General features: G+C 32.9%; 2 protein-coding genes across 3 annotated transcripts; one reads left to right on the top strand and one right to left on the bottom strand.

Moving 5' to 3' along the window:
• Positions 1-3,420: 3,420 nt before the first annotated feature.
• Positions 3,421-5,375, top strand: LOC108359074 (uncharacterized). Its single transcript, XM_017610732.1, has 2 exons — positions 3,421-3,549; positions 3,611-5,375. Exons 1-2 carry the CDS (start codon positions 3,421-3,423, stop codon positions 4,178-4,180), a joined length of 699 nt encoding a protein of 232 aa, XP_017466221.1. The 3' UTR covers positions 4,181-5,375.
• LOC108359073 (putative nuclease HARBI1) lies at positions 4,936-6,467 on the bottom strand. 2 transcript variants are annotated; one of them, XM_017610729.1, is made up of 4 exons: positions 6,160-6,467; positions 5,663-6,104; positions 5,435-5,579; positions 4,936-5,375 (listed from the first exon to the last, which is right to left on the bottom strand). In XM_017610729.1, exons 1-4 carry the CDS (start codon positions 6,285-6,287, stop codon positions 4,987-4,989), a joined length of 1,104 nt encoding a protein of 367 aa, XP_017466218.1. In that variant the 5' UTR covers positions 6,288-6,467; the 3' UTR covers positions 4,936-4,986. The 2 variants fall into 2 exon arrangements, with proteins under 2 accessions (XP_017466218.1, XP_017466219.1); XM_017610730.1 differs by lacking the exon at positions 6,160-6,467 and having other exon boundaries at positions 5,663-6,108.
• Positions 6,468-13,512: the final 7,045 nt, after the last annotated feature.

Genomic DNA, 13,512 nt, shown 5'->3' with positions numbered 1-13,512 from the left:
AATAATAACCATAGTGAAATAATATAAAGTGTGCCAGATAGCAATGACATTCTATTTCGGAACTCTTATTTGATAATTTAGTATCACACATTTTTCTTTGATTTAGTTTTCATGTTAACCCTTATGAGAGAGAACTTATGAACTTTTTTGGTTTGTATAAAAAATTTAAGAAAAAATGCCAAGAAATTCTTGCTGCCTGTGCAAAGGCACACATATCGTTGCAGGACTGATGTTTACAGTCCGGAAGAATGAGGATCAAATCCGAAATTGGACAGAGCTATGCAACAAAACCAAGGGTTAATGCCAGAATGTAAAAACACGAATACCAGAAATGAAAGAAATGATAATAACAAAATCAAATTTTGCTTTCAAAATGAAGACGTCAGTTTACCTGGTACACTTTATATTATTTCCCTATGATAAGAACAATTCTGTGTACATACATTTGGAAAAGGCGTTTATGGGTAGGAAATGACGTTTTTTCAGACCAAGAGGGACGTTTTCTCATGCCGAAGACCTGACAACACTGCTTTCGGCACGTATTGACACATTTTTGACACTTGTGAGAGCGCAACTTATTTTTACGCTCTAATTACCGTAGCAGCCCGGAAAGCGTGTGGAACAAACCTACTCCCGTACTCAAAAAATGGGTAATAGAGAGCGAAAATTGGAACGTATTGGATCGTAAGTGTCTCCTTCTTCCTGCCCGAAACATCCCGGACTTTTTCACCGGGTAAAAACGGATAAAGTATCAGCGTGCTTATCAGCTGTTCTGTGTTTATATGTATTTGAAATTTTTATATACTTTTTTATTAATAAAATCAAATTTGTGTAACCAAAACTCAATTTCCAAGTGTTTAAATTTAAGTGTAGGTAACAAAACCCACTTGAATAAGCTTTTCTCAAATTCCGGGCACGAAATGTGATTTTTTGCGTTCCCGTACTTCTGGACATTGATCCACGAGTGCAGTGCAGCGGGGCACGGGGGTCGCGAGCGCGGCGCGGGGGAGCGAGCACATGTGCACCCAAGTTATGCACTCGCAAAATTAAAAATTACATAAGTACATATATTTATTTTCCAATATTTAATTAGTCCGGAAATATCAAATTATAACACTGTGCGACAGCTCAAATCGGTATTGGGTAAAGCCAAATGCAAGTGATAGGTTTAGGTGTCAATAATACTATGTTAGTGGCTTTTTTCGAGTTTAGCTCAAGTAAGGAAATTTCCTTAATTGAATCCATGCACACAATTTATTGTTTAATTAGGTTAAGGTCGTGAAAAATATTCTTTGAAAATGTTCATATAAGTGTTTTTGATACGAGGAATTCACTTTTGAAGTTCGTTTTTTATTAGCTCTGCGCTAGATGGTGCTGTAGGCCAATTTTCATTGAGTTTTTACAAACAAATACTAAAATCAGAGGTTTCTTAAAAAAATTCAGTTGCGATGTGAAATTTACTTTAATCGTATTACAAATACCTATTTTAAATACCACAATCATTTATTAAAACAGAAATTAATTTATTTATTGTATTTTATTTTATTCTTTTGACTACTTTTTTCAAATTTTCTTTCTTCTTCGCTTTTTATTTCGATTATCAAAATCATCGTCATAAATATTTTATTACTCTCGCTTGAGAGTGTAATTTTCCTATTTGACAGTTCTAAAGAGTTTAGCCTGCAAATTGCTGCAGCAACTATTATGGAGAACTATTTAATTTTGTGTGTCTTCGATAACGGCAATTTATCACTTTCTTTGGTGCTTTATTTAAAAAATGGTTGATTGCGAAAGAAAATATCAACACTATTGTTGGATAATGACTACAGCTGATGACGTAAATGTAAGCAATAACTTTGCAATTTCCTTAAAAAAGAAGTAAAAAAGAAGCAAAGTTGGAAGAAAAATTTGACAAAGGAATGAAACAAAATACAATAAATTAATTAATTTATGTTCAAAATATCAATTGCGGTGTTTGAAATCACTTCACGTCTGAATTTTTAAATAAAAAACATCAATTTGAGTATTTATTTGAAAAAAAAACTCAAGGAAATTCAATAAAACTGGCCTACAGCGTAAAGGTATCCACACACCTATGCGATTCTGTCGGTGCGATTCTGTACCGACAAAATTTACAACAATGCCGACCATAGTTTTAAATGAGGAACCACGCACTTAAACGATTATGCTGCAGCACTTTGTTCGAACATTCACAGTTCTTCTTTTGGTCGTGCTGAAATCGCATACTCCGCGTTTTGAGATCAAAAAAGGTCAATAGAAGGATTTTACAATATTAAAACAAAATTGAACGCAAGAAAACAAAACATATTTGGTGTAGAAAAGTTAAGATTTTTTTTTAATAGTTTCTGTTTGTCTATAAATTGACAGTTTTTTACTGCGATAAAATCGCACAGATGTGTGCGTACTTACGTTTTCGAAGCAGTAACATCTGTAGCATCAAAAACGGTGCGGATTCGTTCCGACAGAATCGCATAGGTGTGTGGATGCCTTAAAGCTAATAGTAAACGAACTTCAAGAATAAATTTCTCATATCAAAAAACTCTTATATAACCTAATTAATCAATAAATTGTGTGCAAGGGTTCAATTAAGGATATCTTCCTTATTTGAGCTAAACTCGAAAAAGCCCTTAACGTAGTATTACTGACATCTAAAACTATCACTTGCATTTAGTTTTACTCAATACCGAGCCAACAAGTGAGATTTTTGGTTTCGCATTTTGTAATTTATTTCATTTTATTAGTAATAATTTGTATCAATTTAAATAATTCTGTATCATACGTACATATATGTATCATATGGGTGTTTCCATCGGAAGGTCCATCACGACAAAAAAAAATAAAAGTCTTATATCTAACGTATTTACGGGCCGATTTGTCTGCTTTTTAAAATATATACTGGCTATGAAAGTATAATCATGTTTGCGTAAAATGGTCTTCCTAGGTGGCGCCAAGGTTGAGATATTTCGAAAAACCGTATTTAGGGTCCGATTTGGTTCGAATTTGGCTTGTGTAGTTGAAACATACCCCCCTATTATGAATTCATACGATACACGATAAACGCTTGCATTCTGTTATCCCGTATTACGAATTTAAGTCTATCGTATGAAATCCGATAGTTAGCGTTTATCGTATATCGTAAAAATATGATATTGCCAAACGATAACTATCGTCTCAGCCGTTCGATTTCAGACGCTTGCAAGCGGTTCGCCATTTTTAAACGATAGATTGCTGTGCTAGTATACCAAATTAAAATTTGTTAATTATTTTGAGAAATTGGAATAATGTAAGTATTAAAATGAGCAAAAATAAATTATGAACTAGTTATAAACTCAATTCAAAAATTTCTTTAGGCCGAGAGTTGTGAGTACAAAGCATCAACTAGAGCGTCTTGCTTCGCTAATGGAGGAGAATACCGACCTCGCAAGAGGAATATGTCATAAAGCTGTCGCGAAACCACGTTGGGAAAGAATTACTCAGGAGCTGAACTCATTAGGACCACCAACACGATCATCAGATGCATGGCAACGAGTAAGCATATTAGTAGTGCGTATATTTGGAACTGAAAGACTAAAATATTTTATTACTGTAGGTTTGGAACGATTTAAAATATAAAACAAAGAAAAAGAGCGCTCACAACCACGCAGAGAATTTAGCAACTGGAGGTGGGCCAAATAACACAGTTCCACTCTCAAATCTGGAAGAGACGGTGAACAGGCTAATGAGCTACACCACTTACAACAATCCGCCAGGCGAAGAATTTGGAATAGAAAATAATGACGATAATGAGTCCGTTACGGAAGTGGAAATATATTCAGACCACGATATCCCAGGGCCTTCGCGAAATGTGATACCTTCGCGAGAGCATGGCCGAAATAGCAGCTCTAACCCTAAAAGGAGAGAAGAAAAACAAATTGCACTCCTTGAGCGGCAGACGGATCAGCAGGCTGAATTTCAAAAGGAAACTTTGGCCACACTAAAAGAGATGAAACAAAGCCTTTCAAATATTGAAGTATACACAAAAAAAACTTACTATATAAAAAAAGATAAATTCGCTATTTATAAGCAGGAAATGGAAAGTAAGAGAAGAGATAGGAAAGCGAAGTTAGAACTCAAGAAAAAACTTCTTGAGATCAAGCAGAATATGTACAAAAATTGTTAGTTTTAAGTATGTAAATATGTAAATTTATAAAGTGTAGTGTAGTGGACTGAATTTTTTAATTTTATACATTTACTATTAACTACAAATGTGATTTTATGAAAAAAAGTGAATTTTAGTTTGTTTAAGTAAGTTTAGAAAATATAGTGGACTGAATTCTTTAAGTTGATACATTTACTATTAACTACGAATGTGATTTTATGGAAAAAAAGTGAATTTTAGTTTGTTTAAGTAAGTTTAGAAAATATAGTGGACTGAATTCTTTAAGTAGATACATTTACTATTAACTACGAATGTGATTTTATGAAAAAAAAGTGAATTTTAGTTTGTTTAAGTAAGTTTAGAAAATATAGTGGACTGAATTCTTTAAGTAGATACATTTACTATTAACTACGAATGTGATTTTATGAAAAAAAAGTGAATTTTAGTTTGTTTAAGTAAGTTTAGAAAATATAGTGGACTGAATTCTTTAAGTAGATACATTTACTATTAACTACGAATGTGATTTTATGAAAAAAAAGTGAATTTTAGTTTGTTTAAGTAAGTTTAGAAAATATAGTGGACTGAATTCTTTAAGTAGATACATTTACTATTAACTACGAATGTGATTTTATGAAAAAAAAGTGAATTTTAGTTTGTTTAAGTAAGTTTAGAAAATATAGTGGACTGAATTCTTTAAGTAGATACATTTACTTTTAAGCTACGAATGTGATCTTATTTTATTATAAAAAAACAATGGATTTGAGTTTGTACCTGAAGCAAGAAGCTTTATTATTTTTTGATAAAAACCTAAAGAAATATAGTAAAAATCAATGCAAACAAGACAGTACATTTCTTCTGATTTCTTCTGCAGCTTGTCGCATAGGAGTAGAGTCATTTTCAGAAGTTTCTATTGCAATTTCCGAATTCTCATTTTGCACATCTGCAATATCCTCTTCGTCGTATGGTACATAGTAATGATTGCAAATATTATGTAAAGCTGCACAAACATTTATGATCAAAGTGGCTTTTGCAGGAGTGTAGTGAAGTGCGCGAGCACTTAGCAAACAGCGAAACCGACTCTTTAAAACCCCAATCGTCCTTTCAATAATATTCCTTGCTTTAGAGTGCCGCGAGTTATATAAACTTTCTACTGAACCTTCTTCAGGATTCCTGTAAGGTGTTAGCAAATAAGGCGCTAAGGCATATCCAGCGTCACCTTAAAACATAGAAAGTAAATAAATTAAATATGAAATGTTTGAGTTACAAGTTGAGTACCTAATAACCAGGTGTTAGATTCACCACGGTTATACATTGACTCCAATTGTCTTTTTAATCCCGACATTTGAAAAACCATGGAGTCGTGTGTAGCGCCGGGGTGCTTGGCATTGATGTATTTTATGTTCATTAAATCATCACAGGTCTAAAACGGGCGCAAAATTGTAACAGGAAAAAACATTAAATTTAAAATACTTTAAATTACTGTATAGAAATTTCTTTACTTACTAGCATTGCATTTATGCTAAAATACCCCTTTCGACAGTAATACAAATGCTGCAAACTTTTTTCTGGTGCCACAATCTTAATGTGGGTCCCGTCAATGCATCCAATTACTCCGGGAATACCACTTGATGCAAAGAAGCTAGATTTTGCTCTTCTCTTTTCTTCCTCAGTATACTTGGAGCTAATCCACTTACTACATAGAGTGGTTTGCAAAGCACTCAATGTTTCTTTCAATACAATGGAAACAGTAGGTTGAGCTAAGCCAAGTAACGCCTCATTACCCACACTCTGTTGGTATGATCCCTGGGCCAGAAATCTTAGAGTTGCGCATACCTTTATTATATTTGGTATGGATGACTTATTTTTCCGTACACGCAATTTGTTTTCTACTTCATTCAGGATATAAATAACTGCTTCTTTGGAAAGTCGAAAATTCCTCTGAAAACTAAAAGCGCTTCTTAATTATTGAACTTTTAAATGTACATTTATGAGCTACCTACAATATAGAATTCATTTCCAGAGGATTCGAAGCATCTCTTAAATTTCTTCTTTCGATAGCCTCTATGCGAGTCTCATTATATCCTTCATTTAAATTTATAAAAAACGCAATTGATGTTGTAGAAAACATGTCCTTTAATTTTTATTTTATTGCTCACTCTCAATTTCACAAAATAAAGTAAACAAAAACCACGGTCATTCACAATAGTGCATCTATCGGGCGTATGAAAACGACAATACCAATACTGATTTCATACGATACGCTTGCAAGCGTTTATCGTTTATCGTATGGAAATTCATAATAGGGGGGATAATTCATCATAGATTTCCAACACATCCTGAATTGGCGCTGAAGTCAAAATACAAAGTATATTCTACATAAAATACATGTTTTATTTGCGTTAAAAATTCATTTATAAGCAATATTAAAAAAAATATAACGATGGAAATTTATGTCACGTGACGCTACGTCACGTCACGTTTCACACTTGGGGTTGTAAAAGAAAATTAAAACAAGTTGCATTAATTCAAAAAACAATCAGAATTGCTCCAAATCATATTAAAATAAGTTTCATGAAAATAGCCTTCCACGATTCGCAGAGTTTTGCGATTTTGTAAGAAAAGAAAAAATCTACTTCCATTTTTTGTCACGTAACGACACTCTCTTTAAATGCTTGTATTTCAGGACCAAGCAGTTCGATTGTTTTCATTTTCCGGTTAAATATAGGGCTAATTATGTGCTATACAATGGCCCAAAAAAGTAAAATTGTATTCCTTGTTTGTAACACATTGAAACGCACGACTGTCACGTATGCGACGTATGGAAATACCCATATGTTTTAGCAAAATCGAACAAACAGGCTTATTCAATGTGGAACAAAGAACCATTAAACTTAACTTCGGCGCGCACATAACACTGTGTGTAATAGCGTAGCCGAGATATTGATACGGCTAGAGCTGGTACTTTGAAGCGCGACCGAAGGTCGTCTGCGCAAAAAGGAGGTGTGCGCGCAAAAATATAGCATGTGGCATACCCGAATTTCGAAAACTTATATCATAATTATTTTAATTATTGGTATTCAAAATAGTTTTTAATAAAGATTGTTAGTTTTAATGATTTAAAGACATTGTTCCACGAGTGCAGTGCAGCGCGGGGCGGGGGTCGCGTGCGCTACGCGGGGGAGCGAGCAAATGTGCACCCAAGTTATGCACTCGCAAAATTAAAAATTACATAAGTACATATATTTGTTTTCCAATATCCAATAAATCCGGAAATATCAAATAGTAACACTGTGCGACAGTTCAAATCGATATTGGGTAAAACCAAATGCAAGTGATAGTTTTAGGTGTCAATAATACTGTGTTAGTGGTTTTTTCCAGTTTAGCTCAAATAGGGAAGATATCCTTAGTTAGTTAGTTGTTAATTTTTATGATTTAAAGGTGCCGCCAGGAGTTAACATCGTAAATAATGTTCGGAATGTATTTTCTATGGATAACTTTTGAAATATTAAAAAAAAAGTTAATTTCCGTTCCCGGATTCGTAATACTGGAATTTAAAAATGCTTCTTTTTTGATACCCCTTTTGACGAAATAATTTGATGGTTACCAATAATTTTCCCAAGTGTCCGTAAACTGCAAAATTACCGTAACAAATATAACACACGCCGAGAGTTTCGACATCATATAAAGTATGTAAAATTTTAAGTTATAGATCGAAAATTAACCCATATCGTTACACATACAAAGGGTTCCTTACTTTTTCTTTGTCTCTTTATATTTCTTTTGTTTTAGTTAAGGACTTGTTAATCAGTCCTCAAGTATTTGTATAAATAAACTTTATTTAATTTTTTTTTATGAAATTAGCACACTATATTCGTAAAACTTGTAAACTATATGAGGTAAATTCTCTCAAAAAATTTATTTTTTTGAGAATGTATAGTTATAATTGTGCTTAAACGCAAGGAATAAAAAAAAATTTAAATATGTGGCACCCCGGTTCAAAAATATTTTGGACAGTAAACTTTCTTAACCCTTTTAGTTTGATATCTGTATTGTAATATTTCATTTACTTTATCATTTTAGTTGAATAAAAATTTCCAAACAGATGGCAGCCCTTCTGTTAGGCCTCTAGCAATGCATCTGTGAAAACTAAATTCTATTCCATGCATTAGTTCTTTTGTGCTGGGCGTACAAACATACAGACAAAAATTTTAAAAACTGTTGAATGAGTTGCTTTAATAAAAAAAACCCTAAATTAATTTATAGACATTGCTCTTATCGTCGTTTAAAGTGCAAAACCGCGTATCAACGAAATGCAAAACCGCGTATAAGCAAAATGCAAAACCGCGTATGTGAAGTTGTAGAAATTATTTTCTAGAGCGTAAAAACACTCATATTTCAAAATGGTTCTTTTTCTTATAAAGCAATCGCATTTCTGGCTAATATATTTCAGGACAAATGGATAAGGATTGAGCCAAGAGCTTGTGTGAGCAAATCCAATTTTTGGCAGCCAATGTCAGTTACGCGATTTTGCAGAATGACGATATGCGGGTTTGTACTTTAAACGACGTTATACAATTTTATTATATGTACACTGCACCGCTCAGGCGGCCGAAATCCGTTTTGTATGGGTAAGAGGGAAAGAGACTGCAGACAGCGTTGCCAATTATAGCACTTTCGTACCAATACTCATGATGCAATAAAACAAGGTGTTGGACGTTGTGACAGCTAGATTTCATGCTGCCTTAGCTCAGTGGAATAAGAAGAAAAACGGGAAGAAATTACCCCTCGTTTGGGGGAAAAATATAAAACTTCATATTTTCTTCCATACAAAATTTTCTTTTCTATAGTCTATTCGTAATGAATTGAAATAAAATAAGATAAAATACTTTTTTAAGAAAACAAAATGTGTATACTGAGAAACAATAAAAATCATTCAACTATTCTATTAGAAAAATTGTTAAAGAAGAAACACTGTTTCACCTGAGGCAGCGAGAAACTGCCAACATCCAAAACTTTTTTTTATTGCATCATGACCAAAACTGGTACATTGAAAAGGATTTGGTGCCTTGATTTTGGTACTTCTTCCTTAAAAGAGGCAGTTCGGGAAAATAATATTTATCAATCAAAAATCCATAAATTTAAACGATAGTGGCAATACAATTATATCGTCAATGCGCGAATGGAGTACTTGCTCCTTATTACACTAAAATGTTATGGACTACAAAACAGCATATAGTTTTTGTTGTTTGGAAGTTAGTTCATGTTTAAAGCCATTTTGTTTCTTTATTGAAAAAATAGGGCGAATCTTTTATCTGTTGAAAAATGATAAATACGAGTAGACCATTTGTAAAAAATTTCGGAATTTGGTTCGGGCGAAACTCAGGATAAGGTTGATTGTGAAAAATTATTTGTGCTAATACATTTTTCCATGAGTGTTGTTCCTTTGGGTTTGTGTGAGTTAAAGCTTTATTTTTTTAAATCAACCTTAGTATGAGTCTGATTTTGGTCCGAAATCATTCCCTTCTCTCTTTTTAGTTTATGTGTATTCACTACGGGCGTATGAAACAATTTCGGGTGAATTTGTTTTCGGCCGAAACTCCGGATAAGGCTGAAAAGATTAACAAATGGAAGTTAGTTTATGTTAAAATCTTCTTTTCTTTATTGAAAAAATATGACGATTTTTTCTGCTGAAAAATAATAAATACAAATAAAACATTTTGTATTTTAGTACAGCAAAAAATCTTTTTCTTACTCTCAAAATCGTTTTGGTTCGGGGAAAAATATGTGACTGGCAACGTTGATCGCAGATTGACACATAGACAACACGTTTTGTGTTTTGTTTATTGTAAATTTGTCAGAATGTACTAGCAAAATCACATGAAGTTCATGTATACCCAACTGAAACATGGTTTCGAATCATGACATGTTTGAACGAGTCGGCAATCGGCATAGATAAATGCAGAAATGTTTATTACATAAGTTGTTGTCAAAAATTTTCGTCCACGAGGCGCAGAAATTGCTATAAAGTTCAATTTTTCATAAAAAAATGATTGAAAAGCAAACAAAAAAAATATTTTTGTAACGCAAATAATTTCATTGTATAGTTTCACGTTTCTTAAATCTGCACCCAAAATTTTTTTTCATTCGGACACTTACTTTCAAAGAGAAATAAAAATTTCCAAAACACTGCACAAATTTTCAATTGTTGATTAAAAAAAAACTATTTGGAATTTTGCAACAAAAATTACACAGTGTACTGTTCGACTACAAAACTCGGCACTGTCTGAATATCATTGAAAATTATTAATGTTGGTAAAGTCGGTGCCTTACCCATAACAAGCTTTGTTTTGCTTTTTACTATAACAAAGCCCTGAGACAAACGCCTCAGAATTAGTTTTTAATTGATAATAATAAAATTTCTTGTGGAACAACGAAGTTTTTCGAATTGTAAACTGGCATGACTATTAATTAAGGTCCACTTCTTCTATGTATGTAGTAACACAGTGAAAAACAAAATCCCTTATTCAGAGAATGAGGATTCGTCTCTTGGAAAGTAGTCGATCAAATAAATTTATACATTGAGCCAAAAGCACAATGGTTTTTTCAACCAAGTTGTAGTTTGATTTTTTCATGGTTAATAAGCCGATTGTAAGAAATATTATTCAATTTGAACATTTGAGATAAAATTCGTATATGAGGCATCCTTTTTCATTTCGGACACCAAATTTGGTGTCACACATTCGATTCGCTTCAAAATTTTTTTATGGATTCTATACGCGAAATAACCTAACACTTATTCGAGGAAATTTTTGTATTTTTTTTTTTCTTCGGAGATATCATCTGTCAAAGTCTGATTTTTTTCGTGATTCTGACTATTCATTTACTTCTTCAAATGGTTTTATCTCGGGTTCTGCCCATTATAAAGACTTCATCTTAACGTCATTTTAAAGCTAAAGAAACGGGCTTAACATTGCTATATATAGGGTGGTCATGATTGTCCTACGGCTAACTAAACTATAAACAGTTGAACTTTTTGAAGTTAATTTACATAGTGAAGACTAGTAAATTAGGGATTTAAAGTCATGCCATCATAATCCTTCTTTGATTCTCTATAAAAACCATGTTGTTAAAAAATGGGGGTTTTAAAAGAACTATTTTTAAGTTATTTTTTTTGTATAATAATATGTTTCATTTTGTGAGAGTTAACAATTTTTTGTAATTTGTTTTCGGTAACTTAGGACGAAAAATATTTAGCAAGGTGTTAAAAATAGTATTTTTGCAAAAATCTAAATATTATTGGGAATTCCGATGGGTACTCTCATTCATTAATAAATATTTGTTCTTTAAGGCGGCAAACACCTAGAAATGGGCGTAGCAATTTTGGGACTAGATTTAAAAAAACGAAAACAAACAACCTTATGTGAACAAAATTAATATACCCTTGTGCACAAGTGCGCTCGGGTATAAAAAGATTAGTTTTAAGTAATCTTAAAGAACTACATTGTTCGTTCAAAGACACTTATCCAACTATTAAGTGTAGTTTTTCTAAATTTGCTGCTTTGCGACCAAAGCATTGTGTATTAGCAGGAGCAAGTAAATTGCTATTACATTCATATCTCGTGGTGAAACAGACAGAATTTTTTAATAATCGGAAGCAAAATTTAACAGCAAACGAATGCAGCATTGTTTGTGATTTTTCGGAAAACTATGCGTTTGTAATTCAAAATTCTGTGCAAGGTATACATTGGAACAATGATCAAGCAACAGTGTATCCGTGTGCAATTTATCACAAAAGATGAAAAGACGTAGTGCAAGCAAAAGATTTAATTGGTATTTCGGATTGTTTGCATCACAACACCGTTGTTGTTCCCCTTTTTCAGCGATTTTTAGTGAACTTTTTAAAAACAAAATTACCCAACATCAACAAAATTATCTATTTTTCGGACGGGGCAAGCGAACAATACAAAAACAAAAATAATTTTATAAATTTGACTCACCATAACAGTGTTTCTGGTATGACTGCAGCGTGGCATTTCTTCCCAACATCACATAGTAAAGGGGCATGTGATGGCTTGGGTGGACCTCTGAAGAGGTTAGCGACTAGAGCTAGCCTACAACGCACGACTAATCCTATTCAAACTCCGAAGGAGTTGTTCCCTTGGGGAATGAATCGTTGCCGAATATTGTATGCTGTTTTGCCACCAACGAGGAATATGAATTAGAAGAAAAAAAATTACAAAATCGTTTCAAAAGGGCAATAGCTGTTAAGGGCACTTTGAAATTGCATTATATAGTTCCAGTATCCAGATATAAGATACTTGCAAAACCATTTTCTTTGTATGAAAGATCAACAGAAATTATTGTGATGGAATAAAATAAACTAAGTTATAGAAATAGTTAACTGGTCCAAGAAGGTACCGTAGCTTAAAAAAAAAATAATATAATTTTGAAGAATACACATATCCATTGTAATACACATATTGTAGTATATTGTAGTATATGTAGCAAGGTATTCTGCCGAAATCAGCAATAAAATTTGCGTTTTTTTAAATGTGGTCTTAAAATTGCCACGTCCATTTCTAGGTGTTTGCCGTACCGTTTGAGTACCCATCGGAATTCCCAATAACATTTAAAATTTTTGCAAAAATACTATTTTTAACACCTTGCTAAATATATTTCATCCTAAGTTTCCGAAAACAAATTACAAAAAATTGTTAACTCTCACAAAATGAAACATATTGTTATACAAAAAAATATTTTAAAAGTAGTTCTTTTAAAACCCCCATTTTTTAGCAACATGGTTTTTATAGAGAATTAAAGAAGGATTATGATGGTATGACTTTAAATCCCTAATTTACTGGTCTTCACTATGTAAATTAACTTCAAAAAGTTCAACTGCTTATAGCTTAGTTAGCCGTAGAACAATCATGACCACCCTATATATAGCAATGTTAGGCCCGTTTCTTTAGCTTTAAAATGACGTTAAGATGAAGTCTCTATGATGGGCAGAACCCGAGATAAAACCATTTGAAGAAGTACATGAATAGTCAGAATCACGAAAAAATCCAAACTTTGAAAGATATCTCCGAAGAAAACAAATACAAAAATTTCCTCGAATACGTGTTAGCTTATTTCGCGTATAGAACCCATAAAAAAATTTGAAGCGAATCGGAGACATGACATACATTTTTTTACGAAATCCGTCCGACTTAGAAAAGAATGGCTCATATATGGCAGTGGCTGAACTTGCAGAGGTGCCTGCTGTTATTTGTTGGCTTTCAGCAGGTGCGAGAGTCCGAATGCAGAAGCGCGACACATAATTTTTTTTCTGGTTTTGGTTTTTCTTAATTACG

This window comes from Rhagoletis zephyria, unplaced genomic scaffold, assembly GCF_001687245.7.
Source record: "Rhagoletis zephyria isolate East Lansing unplaced genomic scaffold, Rhagoletis_zephyria_1.1 Rzeph_scaffold_00335, whole genome shotgun sequence".
In the NCBI taxonomy this organism is placed as follows: Eukaryota; Metazoa; Arthropoda; class Insecta; order Diptera; family Tephritidae; genus Rhagoletis; species Rhagoletis zephyria.
Note: the sequence above shows the minus strand (reverse complement) of the source record. Positions and strands in the feature narration are given on the sequence as shown.